The following is a 13,253-nucleotide window of genomic DNA, read 5'->3' on the forward strand; positions in this document are numbered from 1 at the left end:
CAGCCAAAGTGCAGCAGCGAATGTAAGAGATAAGTCTTCAACCAGATTCACGTCGGGAGGGCGTTTTGTCTGCACCGAGGTGAGTACGTCATGGGTAAGACTACCCCGCGTAAACATGCAATGTTGTCCTCAAAACTCCACAGCGCATCGACTGAACTTTGCCACCTAAACGTAGCAATAAAAAAGGAGAATCGCAGCACCTAGTCATTTGGCAAGTACGTGGCGTTGTACGGCCTTTTTAAAACTGCAGATTTTGACTCACAGCATCTATAGAGCGTTCCATTCTCCACGACAAATGTCCAACAAGATTAGTCATGCTCGGATCGAGGAGCTCGAGGACAAACTTCAGCGGCGAAAGAAGATGGAGGCCCAAATCCAGACCATACAGGCAAAAATGCAGGAATTAAAAGACAAAATACCCGACGAAACTGAGACTCAGCTGTTGTCATCATCGACTGCAGCAAGGGCAAGACGCGAGAAGGAATCGACATCTCTTCGCTTGCAAGACGAGATAGATGCACTTGATATCAACATGAAGAGACTGGAAAAGGCAAAGGCTGAAATTCAGGACGAGATTAATCTTCTTAAAGGGTGGGGCTAGGCCGGAGTCTCAACCAGACAGCAGCCATCACAACTGAAGCCGCTGCAGTCAAACCGAGAATGCTAGCAGCCGTTGGGATACGATATTGGACATGAGCTCTCCTACCAACCGTCGCCGGCACTGCCGCGTCACTCGCGTTTCCTTGTCCATAGTTGCCAGAATTACTCAACAAGCCCAGCTCTCTGCGATATCTGCGGTGGTCTTGTTCCTTTATGTCCGCGAGCAAAGAGCGCAAAGGGTCCTCGTCAGCAAATGCCGACAGAGTTTCTTGGTGGGCGGCGGACGCTTCCTTGCTGGCCAAGTATCGATGGACAAACCAATCCACTTCGGTCCAATTTTCGAGAGCATTAGCGACCAACGGTTCAGCGTATTCTGTCCGTCGAGTCCACTCATCGTAGAGTAGGTTGTTTCCAAACATTTCCGCTTCCCGCCTTTGAACCACTGCTAGAAACTCGGCAAATGGTCCCTCGAGAAAGAGCTGCCATGAATTAGGGCCGGCTAATTGGGCAGCATCTCGTCCGCTAAGCCAAAGAGGCGGTGCGAAATACTGAACTGGCACGACACGACTCCACTCCCAATCAAGCACGCCGATGATTCGCACATCATGGTCGACTAATAGATTTGACAAGTGCAAGTCGCCATGGACCAGCACAAACGGCCCTTGATCTAGGCCAGGGTCCACCCACTTTTGAACGTGCTTGCAGAACAAGAAATGGTTGTAGAGGCATTCCAGGCCCATGTCGATTGCCACGGAATTCCGACTCTTGAGAAAAGCGTTGTACCCGACGCTCAACAGCATCTTTGTGTATGAATTGGCCGATGTTAGGAACCCAGACTCGTCGTGATGAACATCTTGAATGCCAAAGGGGTCCAAGCCCTCGAGTTGCATCATGTTCATCTCAAGCGATGCCGTCTTTTCGCTGATGCGCACCCCACTTGCTCCTAGCCTGAGCCTGCCAATCGAGGGGAATTCCTGTCGTCGTAGTTGTATATAGACATCTGCTAGTGATTTGTATAGCTCGGCTTTTGCGTCAGGGGCTAGGCGACGAAATTCGGTCGGCGAGAGGAGTTTTCCATCAATGTATTCGAGAATCATGAACGTGGATAGAGGGTCAGCGCCACTGTCGGCACAATAGGCTAGGACTTTTGGGACTGGGATTGTGGTGCATTCTGACAAGTGTCTGATTCTGATGAGTAAATACGGCGACATGGATAAGGGGGTTATGGTTGCATACCGCATCGTGGTGACCTCGCACTGCAATTTAAGGCGAGGACAGTATGCTAGACAGGGACGCAGCGGTACGCGGAAGACACACTTCTCCCCGTCGGCGAACCGGATAAAGAATGAGACGTTGTAGCTTCCCCGAGCATAGTAATCACCAAGAGCAGCCGATTGAAAGAAGCGGGCCGACGGCTTCCCGCATTGCGTCGATGCGAGTTTGAGAATGTCCTTCTCGCGGCTTCGTAGTTGATTGACGAACTGATCGCGCTGGCGGTGCACCGAATGTTGTATTATTCCATCGTTGAAATGTTGTACTTTGCTCATGGTTTGCTCGCAATCCCGGGCGCAATATTGAAAGGGGCGCCATCTGCTGGGCTGGTGAGTGTGAGTCTTGATGTCGTTTCGCAGAGAATTGAATCAATGTGACGTGTTTTGGAAGAGCTTGCGAAGGACTCGGCGTCCATAAACCTGGGGCGCTTGTTTATGGCTAGACTGCGGCAAAACTCCGAAAGCAGCTGAAGGGCAACCTACAGTGCGAATAGACTCGCATTATACTACTTAGGTGGCACTTGTTCTCTATTTCAAGGGACCCTTCATGCTGACAGCCAGTCATTCTTCTAATAAAATGAACCCCGAGTCGTATCTGAAGATTAAGGCTGGGCATTCAATGCTGTGCAGTACGGAGTGCCGCGTGGCGGCGGCGGTCCAACTTGGTGGAGGCCCAGGGTTGGTCATGCCAGAAAACTCGACGGCTGGGGACGATAACGACGAGGATTCACATTCGGGATGCGCTTCCTCTCTTTTGCGCATTACCAAAGGCAGTCCGCAGTCCTTACGTGCGTACTAGTGTGGGATATCATCTCTGTAGACTGAAATCGCAGGGCTTGGTGTAATTGCTGGTCATCACTGCGTCGGCTATTATGACTATTTAGCGGGAAAACAAAAAGTAGTCTCAGAAGTGTAGATGCCAATAGATGGTAATGCAAAGACTGTAACGGTCCGAGCTAAGTATATTAACAACTGTCTAGGCAACTATTACGAGTATCGAAATATTTGAGAAAAAGGAGAAGAGAGAGCGAAAAAAAAAAAGGTCTTGAGCTCCTGGGCTCCTGGGCCCGACGCATCGTTTATCTCACTTGTCAATAGGTCCCGGCCGGCAGGCCGCGGCCGAAGGCGAGAGTGCAAGCCGAGCCCCACCGCGCTCAGCTCCTAGCACTTCCAACGCCGGTAAGGGGAAATCTTATGCTTTGTACATCGCCGGCTGCAATTCAAGCACAAATAGGCTGAGATGAGACGGGCTGATCGGTTTCCTGATATTCCGACAATAGCTCGAGTCAGAGCTTCCGAAGAACCCCTGGCTCGCAGCAGCTTCTGCTAACGTGAAATTGCCTGTTAACGGCTCAGAAGCGTAACGAGCCGAGCCTGAAGATAGCCCGGCTTGCACTGCCGCTGGCACCCTGGCTGCTAGCGCGGGCAAGTCAAGTGTAGCCTGAGCAGTTACAGCTACCAGACTGTTGGGTCAAATGCTAGGAATGTGGAGCTAGTGCCAGATAACATTTGAAACTGCCTGATCTACTAATAGATTACGAATATGCTTAATGTTATGCGTAGCTCCAAACCGATACAGGGGACTGCCAACTTGACCTCAAACCGTGCTTCCCTTATTACTTAATCTCAAACGGCCTATTCTGCGCTGTGGCTGACTTTTAACGGCATTAAGACAGGTGTAATAGCCGTATCCTTATTGTATGACACGCCTAGAGTTCTAGCGCGTTTCAGCTCTTGTATTATAAAGAGTCATGACTGTTAACAGCATTAAAACAAGTATAATAACCTCATCCTTATTGCATGACACATCTAGAGACCTAGCGCGTTTTAACTCTCGTATTATAAAGGGGCATGACTTTTAACAGCATTAAAATAAGTATAATAGCTGTATCCTTATTATATAACACGTCTAGAAACCTAGCACGTTTCAACTCCCGCATTATAAAGGGATTCAACTTTTAACGGTATTAAAGCAAGTATAATAGCTGTATTCTTATCGCATAACACGTCTAGAGACTTGGCACGTTTTAACTCCCATTTTATAAAGGGGTAGTCCCAGTCTGCTTTGCCGGAATCTCGGATCTACCAATGACAAATTAGAGTTGGTGTCCCGCTACAATAGAGCTGGGAGGGACTACCTAGCGGGGGGTATCAGGTATATACAGTTTAAGAGATATATAAGATATCGTGCTTCGGCATTCAAGCCCAGAACAATAACTCAATACAAAGAACAGCGCTGGAAGCCTTTACTAAAACCGCTCAACTATTATAAGATGCTGAATTCCTTGCTTTTTACTGCTTTGCTCCACATGGTAGCAGCTGTCGCGCAGGCCGCGACTAACTGTTCCGGACAAAAGCTAGGGTCAGCCACACAAATTCCCTTTGGCAAAATTATTACAAGCTGTACTACGAAAAACTCTTTTGCCCTTTCTTTTGACGACGGGCCTTTCCAGTTCACCACGACGCTCCTTGACTCATTGAAAAATGCCAACATGAAGGCTACTTTCTTTGTTAACGGCGACAACTTTGGCAAAATATCGGATAGAAAAACAGAGGTGCAGCGAATGTTAAGCGAAGGGCATCAGATTGGTTCACATACGTATGTATTACGCTTGCTATGGCAACCCCAGGGTGGCCTCTATATATAGACAGGAGGTATTAAAAAGCTTGTAGGTTTCGGCATCCGGACTTGACAAATATTAGCGAGGCAGAAATAAGGACAGAGATGACATTACTTGATGCCGAAGTAAAGAAACTTATCGGGAAGACGCCGACATATATGCGACCGCCATTTTTCCACACCTCAGATGAAGTCCTGAGAATTTTGGGAGAAATGCAGTACCACGTTATTAACGCCGATATCGATACCAAGGACTTTGAGAACACGAAGCCCGAGACTAATGACGAGTCGTTTAAAAACTTCCAGGAATTATTTGTCAATGGATCTATTTCCCTAATGCACGATGTACACAACACGACAGTCAACCAGTTAATACCCAATGTTATCCCTTTCTTGCAGAAAAGCGGAAGAAAATGTACGCACACGTCCTATATATATCCCGCCCTATATAAGAGTTAAATCTATACTAATATCGGTTTAGCAATGACAGTCGGGGAGTGTCTAGGCGATCCGAAAGAAAACTGGTATCGAGAGAATACAATCGGCGGTACAGTCGTCCAAGGGCCGGTCAAAAAGCAACCGGCCGGCAAGAGCTGCGGTTGTAACGCCCGTAAGTCTTAGTCGGTCGAGGGCAAATAAGAGCCTAAATTATTGGGTGAAGCTGCCGGCTATGACGATGCAAGGCTGTCTCGCTTTGTGGGTCTCGAGTTTAGCCGCATGTCCTAACTGTCATATTATAAGGTTTATTATGAACTAAGCCTCCCTGATAATTTTTTATCCTTGTGTCTCTCTTATACTTCGGCAGATAGCAGAAACATCAGGTGTTTTAATAGTTTTAGAATACTATTGCTACCTGTTATTCAGATATTATTATGGCCAACTGTCTTGCCTTTTTTGCTGACCTTCTTTATTCACTGCCTAGTAGACATGCTGGTGTCATGTTGTGAGGCTATTATTTATTAAGCTTCTTAAAAAGAAATTTGCCCAGAGTTTATAGCTATCTGTTTATACATTAAAAACTTCCTTTATCCGAATCTGGTTTCGGCTAGCCACCGTCCGATAGTAAATAATAACTCAAGCTACCCTGCCTTAGCCAAGGCAATAAGGGATGGATTAAAAAGGGCTTGTCTCCACCAGTTGACGTCTAACAGCCAGGGGGTGGACTGTGGGCGCAACTACCGAGTGCGCGGATCCCAATCCCCAGACGCGCTGAAGGAGTCTGGTATAGCCGAAGCCTTGGCAAGTTGGGGATCGAAATGTGGAAGGTCAAGTCAAGACAGACATAGTAGTTCCCAATACGAGCCGTCCACAAATAGGATGGCTAGTTGGGTCGCCAAGGGCTCTCAGCCATGGTAGGCTCCGGGTCCAAAGAAACAAGAATGTGTCTTGGCCACCAAGTCTGCGCATTACTGCATAATACACTAGACATGGATGGTACAGTCGGAAATGGGACGAACCGGGGAGGGTGCAAATGCGAAGCTTGGGCACATGTTTCGCTTAGTGACAAGACATTAGTGAGTTTATTTATTGGTAATAGTTGAAGTTAAAATCACGAGTTAATATAGGACTATCTGCTGGTGTCACTGCCGCAATTGGTCTACACAGCATTTGCATAATGCCGAGACACAGGATCGGCATCGTTGCGGTTAGGTCGCATGTACAGCCGTAACCGGGCGGCTACATACAAACAATCCCCCAGGGTTGCTATACAATCATATACTGTATATTGGTTTATAACAAGCACGTGGATTGCGCTCATTCACTCGTTCTGACTGTCAGAATTGAATGCAGGAAACTGATGTGCCGAGCCTACAATATGCATTACAACGCGCAAACCGGGCTGTAAGTCTGCGACATTTTTTTATGGGCAGCCGGACAAGGAGACACTGGTGGCTTTCTGTGTATAATACGTACTAGTTCACGACGACGGTCATGCAAAGTACAGAAGCACAAGTCTGTCTCATGAGCAAGTAGTCAAGGACTGTTACACGGAAAAGGCCCAACAGATCGTGAAGCCCAATACGAGATTACTATTGAATCGAGCCCTTTTCACGAGGACTCAGAGACGAATTCCGACTCAGGCACTTCTTTGTTGCCAAGGAGGTTTCTTTACTGTGCGGAACGTCTGCCTGCGAGGTCGGAACTCGGGACGGAGACGAGCGACCAAGCCAAGTCAATAGCTCATCCCATCACACTGTGTAAGTGTAGGGGCCGCGCAGCCAAAGAGTAACCCTGCTTATTGACTGCCTATCTCTCAAGCCGGTGTTCCAGCCGAGGTTACGGGTCAGTACCATAGGAGCAGAATACATATATATTGACTGACCTTCCGCCGTCGTTGTCGATTTCTCACCTCAACCAGTGACAACATCAAAGTTCAATCCAATCTTGCCACATACTTACACTTGACCTCCCTCTTGAGCCTACACTCTCGATCCCTCATTCATCATGCAATTCACGTTCCAAAAGATGATTCTGGCAGGCTTGCTTGCTGTTGGAGCAACGGCCGCACCCGCAGGTAAGCATGACGCCAATGAGGCGAGAATCTCACAAGTCCCGATCCTTTCTAATAGTCTATTTATTCAAGTCGAGGACAATAATGATGTGGTTAAGCGTGACTCCAATTGGCAGTCGCATGCCAAATACTACGCTATGGGAGGTGGACGTGGCAACGAGCTTTATGTCGACGGGACTTGGTCCAAACCACATTCATTCACAGAAGGCACGCCTGTTGGCCGATGCTCAGCTAGACCTCTCGGTCTCTATCAAGCGCCCCCCGGCAGCGACTTTCAGCCCATTTCGGATGTCAGCTGTCGGTGCTGGATTTCTTCCAACGACCCAATCGGCTCCAAGACTCGATGCGTCGCAGGTTGGAAAGAAACAGATCCGGCTGATGCGAGCAAAATGATCAAGTTCAAGTTGCGCTTCGAGTGTTCAAACTGGTTCGGAGATTGCACTAGCTTCAGCGTCCTTACAGACGAAGGGATTTGCGAATCTACCCCTACGAACCTATGCGACGGATTTACAGTCACGGTCTAGAACAACATGTCGTCGATACTTCCTACAATCTCTGACAATCTTATCAGTGGCTTGCTATTGCAGATCCGCTGGGACCGGTTTTATCAAGATTACGTCGCTCGTTTCAAGCGAGGACAGGAAGCTATTATTAAGACGCAATGGGAATTAGCTTACTGCTGCTTATAAAGCAGCAGAACACTGAGATGTTTAATTTTCTTACAAGATGACTCCTTTATATAGTAATTCAACAGTCTGTCATTACCTCTTCACAGGAAATCTCTTACTCAATTGCTACGCGGTTATCTAATCAATTATCAGACGTATCGTAGAGCGAAGTTCTTCCCAGTAGTAGAAGGAACCCTGACACTCGACGCCCAGCAGGGCTTATCCGGAAATAACCAGAGCCTTCGGTTATATTAAAGGTAAATTGCTCGGCTGGCTTGCTCTTTGCTAGGTGGGCTTACGCCCTAAGAGATGCCTAAGTAATAGGCTTTATATTATAATATATTATTATATACTTTAAGATAAAAAAATATATTAATATATACTTTAAAATAAAATAATATATTAGTATATACTTTAAGATAAAATAATATATACTATATTTTTATAAGCTATTAAGTATTTAAAAGAAAAGCTTGTATATAGTAATTACCTGGCCTTAGCTAGGTAGTAGGGGATAAGCGCACCTAGCAAAAAGAGTAAGCCCGCCGAGTAATTCTCCATCGCAGGCTTGAGCCAGCGCTGGTGTTACATCCTCACCAAAAGCGAGGTCACATGTGCAATGCCGACGTAGTTTCACAAATAGCTGTCTCAAAGTGGCTAGTTCGCGTTCCTATTAGACCTGCTATCCGTAACGAGAGCCTCTACTGAGAGCTCTGTATTAGTCTGCATGACTACGAACCAAATTCGGCGAAATAACCGATATCCACACAGATAAGCCGCGGCTAGAGACATGGCATGATTGAAACAAAGAAATGTATGGACCTATCAGTTATAAAAAATACTGGGCAACCAACAACCAGGCCCGGCGGCGGCCTTGTCCGCGCGTTGGTGCGCCCGCCAGACGTCGATTTGGGTATGGGTGGCGCGGCGCCACCCTTCGAGGGACGCGGCGGCCGCGCGCGCTTCGGCCGCGGAATCCTAGTCCGCCTCCCGGAGGAGGATATCAAAACCTCTTTTGAAGAGGATCAGCCTCTTTACGCGGGGGGAGAGGGGGCGGGACCTAGGATCAAGGATTGCTTGTGTCAGTGCCTGTCTGCCGGGGAATAGGGAGGGATCAAGAGTAGTGGTAGGTACAAATGACTTACATCGGACTTGTTGATGTTGATGTTGCTGCTGCTGGTGTTGCTGCTGGTATTGCTGTTGCTGGTGCTGTTGCTGTTGATGCAAGGTTTTTAGTAACGTAAACAATTTTTGCAGATGCCGCCACACACCACTTAATCACTCCAGGAGCTTATCGACAGCTACATGTAGCGCATGATTACTGGTGATGCTCCGTCCGGGGTTGTGTGTCCAATCTTCAAAACGTTACTCGGGCAAGAGGAGTCCTTCGTCAAGTTGTTGTTCGGCCATATCATGGCAAGGAATAATCGACTGAGAGTTTGCTAGTACCATTCCGAGAAGCCTGCTCTCTCAGCCATCCATGGGTATATACATTTACAACTTGCCAGGGATAAGTTATGCAAACATTTTGTTACCCTGCTGGAAGAGAAGAGTAAGCACAACAGCGTATGCACTCTGCTTCAAAAGAAAATGTTCAAGAGAGTGGCTAACCACACGTCAAACGCGTTCCGCAAAGCCCACCTGGTTCGTTAGCCCGGGGGGGGGGGGGGGGGGGGTTGCATACTGTTCTAGACTCTTTCAGAAGTGACATCTTGGGGAAGGAGTCGCAAGCCAGGGAAAAAGAAATTGAATTCTTCGCGCAGCGACCACGAGATGTGGTGGAGGCGCGACGGGGGTTTGAGCGAAGTGAGAAATACACAAGATATTTGAAGCATATAGACTTTGTCATATGAGTAAGACGAGAATGAAGTTTGCTTTGAACAAACTTTAATCGGAGCCAGACGCCAAGACAGACAAACTTCGTAGGGACCGAATTATTCTTGTCTGCATTTTCCAGCGCCCTCTCATGGTCTTGAGTGACATAGGCGAGGAGGCCCCGTGTTTCTTTGAGGTCTTGAAGTTGGTCGTTTTAAAGATACCTAGCCTAGCCTTTGTAGTTGCTTCTGTGTTTCTCAGTAATTGATTGGCCCGCAGTTGAACTTGTTACACTTCATTCGCCCAATCTCGGTAGCGTCAACTCGTTTCATGGTTGTCCGAAATTACGGGAAGAAGACGGCGATATCTAACTGATTACGCCAAGGGTAGTCACAGCGGGCAAATCAGTGGTTTGATTCCAGGACAGCTTGCAAACCATGGTCTGCCCGGGGGGCCCATGCATGGAGCGGTTGAGCTGGTCTCACCATGAACTCCCTGCCATGTGGGACGAACCCATTTACTCGTATTAATGACGGCCTAGTTTGAACATTACCCGCTTGGCAATCAGGGGTGACCTTCCAAAAGGAGCTTGTCGGCCATTGAATTGTACTGTAGATACTAATCGGGGATATGCACCCTTTCTTCCATTCGATATGAAACGTACGCGATAGTGCAAGTCAACGACTCCGCCACGAGGACTCCGTACCTTGTGCGGCATTTTAAATGAGGATATCCACGCAGCGTTTCAGGCAAAGAAAATGCGCTTCTCTTCTTGTGCCATGAAGCCGTACGAGATCCCGAGCTTCTGTAACAGCGGGTACATTGATCTCAATGGCGATGGGCCGATGAGCCTGGCGGCGCGGGGAGGTTTAGCAGAAGCAAGTATTAAAGGTCAGATGGGCCATGCGAAGACGATTCTCGTTTTCGTCTGAACTTTTCATTCAACCACATTCTCTACATGACAACTGTGACTCGTCAGTGACTCCAAAATGAAGTGCTCGTTGACCACCGTCGCCGCTTTCGCCCCCCAGCTTGGCCTCGCCCTTGTGGGCAACGACTGGTCTTTTCCTGGCAGACCCTGGGACGGGTCAAGTGATGGGTTAAGAGACATCACTTTCCCATTTAACATGGCTGGAGCCTCTCACGACTCTGGTTATTATTTCGCCCAGCAATTCAACTTTCATAATGTCCCAGATGTTGGTTACTGCGGCATCCAGAACCGACCCGACGACAACGGGAAAAGCATCGTACACGCCGTTTTTTCGTCCTTCCAGGAAGGCACTACTGCCGACATCAACGATGAAAACTGCCACGATGGTGCTGATGGCGGCCCCGGTGTGAGCTGCTCGGTCCAGGTTACCGGCGATTACAGCCACACCTACCTCTTGGTTATTGAGAATAACCATGGCACCACTTGGACTGGGACCGTGGTGAACACCGTCACTGGAAACCGGACTCGCGTCGGAACCTACACCTTGCCGTACGGAGCCGGCGGCATTCAGCCCCGTCAGGTCGGTTTCGTGGAATACTACCCTTGGAACGTCGGTGGCCCTGATTGTTCACAATTACCCAAGACCGAGGTCACCATGTATGACCCCTGGTCTAACACGCCTGGTGTTGGAAATGGTACCATGGGCAGGCCGTACGAGTATGGCCAGTGCGTGGGCAGAGTCAAGTTTTCTTCCCAAAAGCTCCCTGATGGCTACAACATTGACGTTGGGTTTTGAGCGTTTGTAGATGTCGAGATCAGCGGCGGGACAATGTACATCATCATTCTAGCGACACATCAAGGCTTGGGAAAGGTGTATTTATATGAGAGCAATTAAATCTTGAGGACAATCTAGACTACTCTGGTCCCCATGCCACGTGCACCAACGCTTCATACCTTGACAGCAACCGGCACAGGTGGCGGTTCCAAATTGGGCAACTTGTAATCCGGATCCGCAACTGCAAAGGCCTCTTTTGCATCTGCTGGAGGGGGATAGATGAGAGTCGTGTTAATGAACTGCTTGACCGACTTGGCCTGGCTGCCCGTGAAGACGACCTGACGATCCCAACCGGCGGTCACCACTGCTCCATTGGGCCCGAGGTCAAGGCAAGTGCCGTAATCCGGCTGGCTATACGGACGGGTGGGAAGACCAAGAAGATCGGCGGCGGCGTTGTGGCCCGACGAACGGCCAAGCACAAGGGCATGTTGGCAACTCATCATGGCCGTGTGGCCGTCCTCGTCGGTTACGGCGCAAGCAGCATCTCCAGTCGCAAAGACATGCTTTGTTTGCGCGACGCGGAGGTTCTCATCAACCATGAGGCGGCCCAGTCCGTCCTTCTTCCCCGGAATTTGTTGTGTCAAGCCGGTTGCCACCATGCCACCAGTCCAAACCACAGTACTGGCCTCGATCCTCTCGCCCGTCGAGGTTACGACACCGCCGGCATCGACAGACGTGACAGCAACACCGAGTTTCAGTTCCACGCCATAGCCGTCCAGTGCTTTCTGAATCTCGGGTCGCGGGCTCGGCCCTAGGCCTGGGCCAATAGTTGGGTTTCGTTCGACGACTATGACTCTGGTCTCTGTGTCCTGGCCCAATATGGAACGAAGTCGAGCGGGCAGTTCTGCTGCCAACTCGATGCCCGTGAAGCCGCCACCACACACAATGACAGTGTTGCGAGCAGGGCAATCTGGGGCCCGTGGTAGACTGTGAAGATGTTGGTCCAGTGCGATTGCCGAGTGTAGCTGGTCCACATTGAACGAGTGTTGCTTCAACCCGTCGACACTGGGAACCCTCAGTTGACTTCCCGCAGCCAAAATGAGGCGGTCGTAATCTACTACGGCTGCTTCTCCTCCCGTGTTTACTACTCCAACCTGTCGCATCTTGGTGTCGATGGTCTTTGCGACACCCTGAATAAACTTCACCCCAGTCGCTGTGAAGAGATCTCCAAGAGGCGCTGCCATGGTGGCGGGATTTGCTTCGTAAAGTCGGGGCCGAACCGCAAGTGTTGGCTCGGGTGCGATGACGACGGTTTCAATGTCTTGGTCTCTGCCATTCTGGGAAATCAGTCGCCGGGCGGCGAGGGCGCTGTACATGCCAGCGAAGCCGGCGCCTATGATGACAATTCTTTGCGACATGGCTGTGAAAGAAGGGTGACGGGGACGGTGGCTGGTCTTTGGTCAAAGAGGTATCTCGAACGAGGGCGGGTAGATTTCTCTGCGTATGCTTGTTCATTTGCTTGACTTGGACGTGGCCTCTGTTTATATACATGTTGGATCCCATGCACTCAACTCGACTTTATGAGGCGACTTCCGAAACAGCCGAAGCGCAACGTCCCTTGGCACGTTGTTCAGTTGATGGATATCCATTCACCCGGTGGTGGCCAATTCTGCGTTTTGCCAACCTCGTGGTCGAGGATTTGGTCAAGACACACCAACGTGATATCCACGACGCGGATTCCCGTCGCAAAGGCTCACCCGGAACCACCTCGGCAGTCACACCAGACTTCTAAGCTGAACATGGAACTCTGAAGTAGGTTATCCCTTTGAATGTGCGCAGGTCCAATTGATGTATTTGACCCACTTCTTTATGATACATGAAGATACTCTCTGATACAGGTAAATAGCTGATAATATTTTGTATTTATTTATATCTTAAAAAATGAGGTACCTGGTTTCCTATATAACTTCCTAGTATATTTATGTATCTTTTTTATCAGCATTTATCATTAGCCGGAACCCTGGCCCGCTACCCCAATTGGACCTGCGCACATTCAAAGGG

At 49.0% G+C, this 13,253-nt stretch overlaps 5 protein-coding genes across 5 annotated transcripts; 3 read left to right on the forward strand and 2 right to left on the reverse strand.

Annotated features, from left to right (window-relative positions):
* Positions 1–584: 584 nt before the first annotated feature.
* Positions 585–2,147, reverse strand: MAA_09579 (Protein kinase-like protein; the record flags this gene model as incomplete). Its single annotated transcript, XM_007827577.1, has 1 exon — positions 585–2,147. One exon carries the CDS (start codon positions 2,145–2,147, stop codon positions 585–587), a length of 1,563 nt encoding a protein of 520 aa, XP_007825768.1.
* A 2,216-nt stretch (positions 2,148–4,363) lies between these two features.
* MAA_09578 (polysaccharide deacetylase family protein) lies at positions 4,364–5,112 on the forward strand (the record flags this gene model as incomplete). Its single annotated transcript, XM_007827576.2, has 3 exons — positions 4,364–4,470; positions 4,545–4,906; positions 4,973–5,112. The coding sequence occupies 3 exons, from the start codon at positions 4,364–4,366 to the stop codon at positions 5,110–5,112; spliced, it is 609 nt and encodes a 202-aa protein (XP_007825767.2).
* A 1,824-nt stretch (positions 5,113–6,936) lies between these two features.
* On the forward strand, positions 6,937–7,527 carry MAA_09577 (uncharacterized protein; the record flags this gene model as incomplete). The annotated part of the gene is made up of 1 exon (XM_007827575.1): positions 6,937–7,527. One exon carries the CDS (start codon positions 6,937–6,939, stop codon positions 7,525–7,527), a length of 591 nt encoding a protein of 196 aa, XP_007825766.1.
* A 2,948-nt stretch (positions 7,528–10,475) lies between these two features.
* MAA_09576 (uncharacterized protein) lies at positions 10,476–11,213 on the forward strand (the record flags this gene model as incomplete). The annotated part of the gene is made up of 1 exon (XM_007827574.1): positions 10,476–11,213. One exon carries the CDS (start codon positions 10,476–10,478, stop codon positions 11,211–11,213), a length of 738 nt encoding a protein of 245 aa, XP_007825765.1.
* Positions 11,214–11,365: 152 nt separating this feature from the next.
* Positions 11,366–12,610, reverse strand: MAA_09575 (FAD-dependent pyridine nucleotide-disulfide oxidoreductase; the record flags this gene model as incomplete). Its single annotated transcript, XM_007827573.1, has 1 exon — positions 11,366–12,610. The coding sequence occupies one exon, from the start codon at positions 12,608–12,610 to the stop codon at positions 11,366–11,368; it is 1,245 nt and encodes a 414-aa protein (XP_007825764.1).
* Positions 12,611–13,253: the final 643 nt, after the last annotated feature.

The sequence above is a fragment of the Metarhizium robertsii genome, assembly GCF_000187425.2.
Source record: "Metarhizium robertsii ARSEF 23 chromosome Unknown MAA_Scf_5, whole genome shotgun sequence".
NCBI lineage: Eukaryota > Fungi > Ascomycota > Sordariomycetes > Hypocreales > Clavicipitaceae > Metarhizium > Metarhizium robertsii.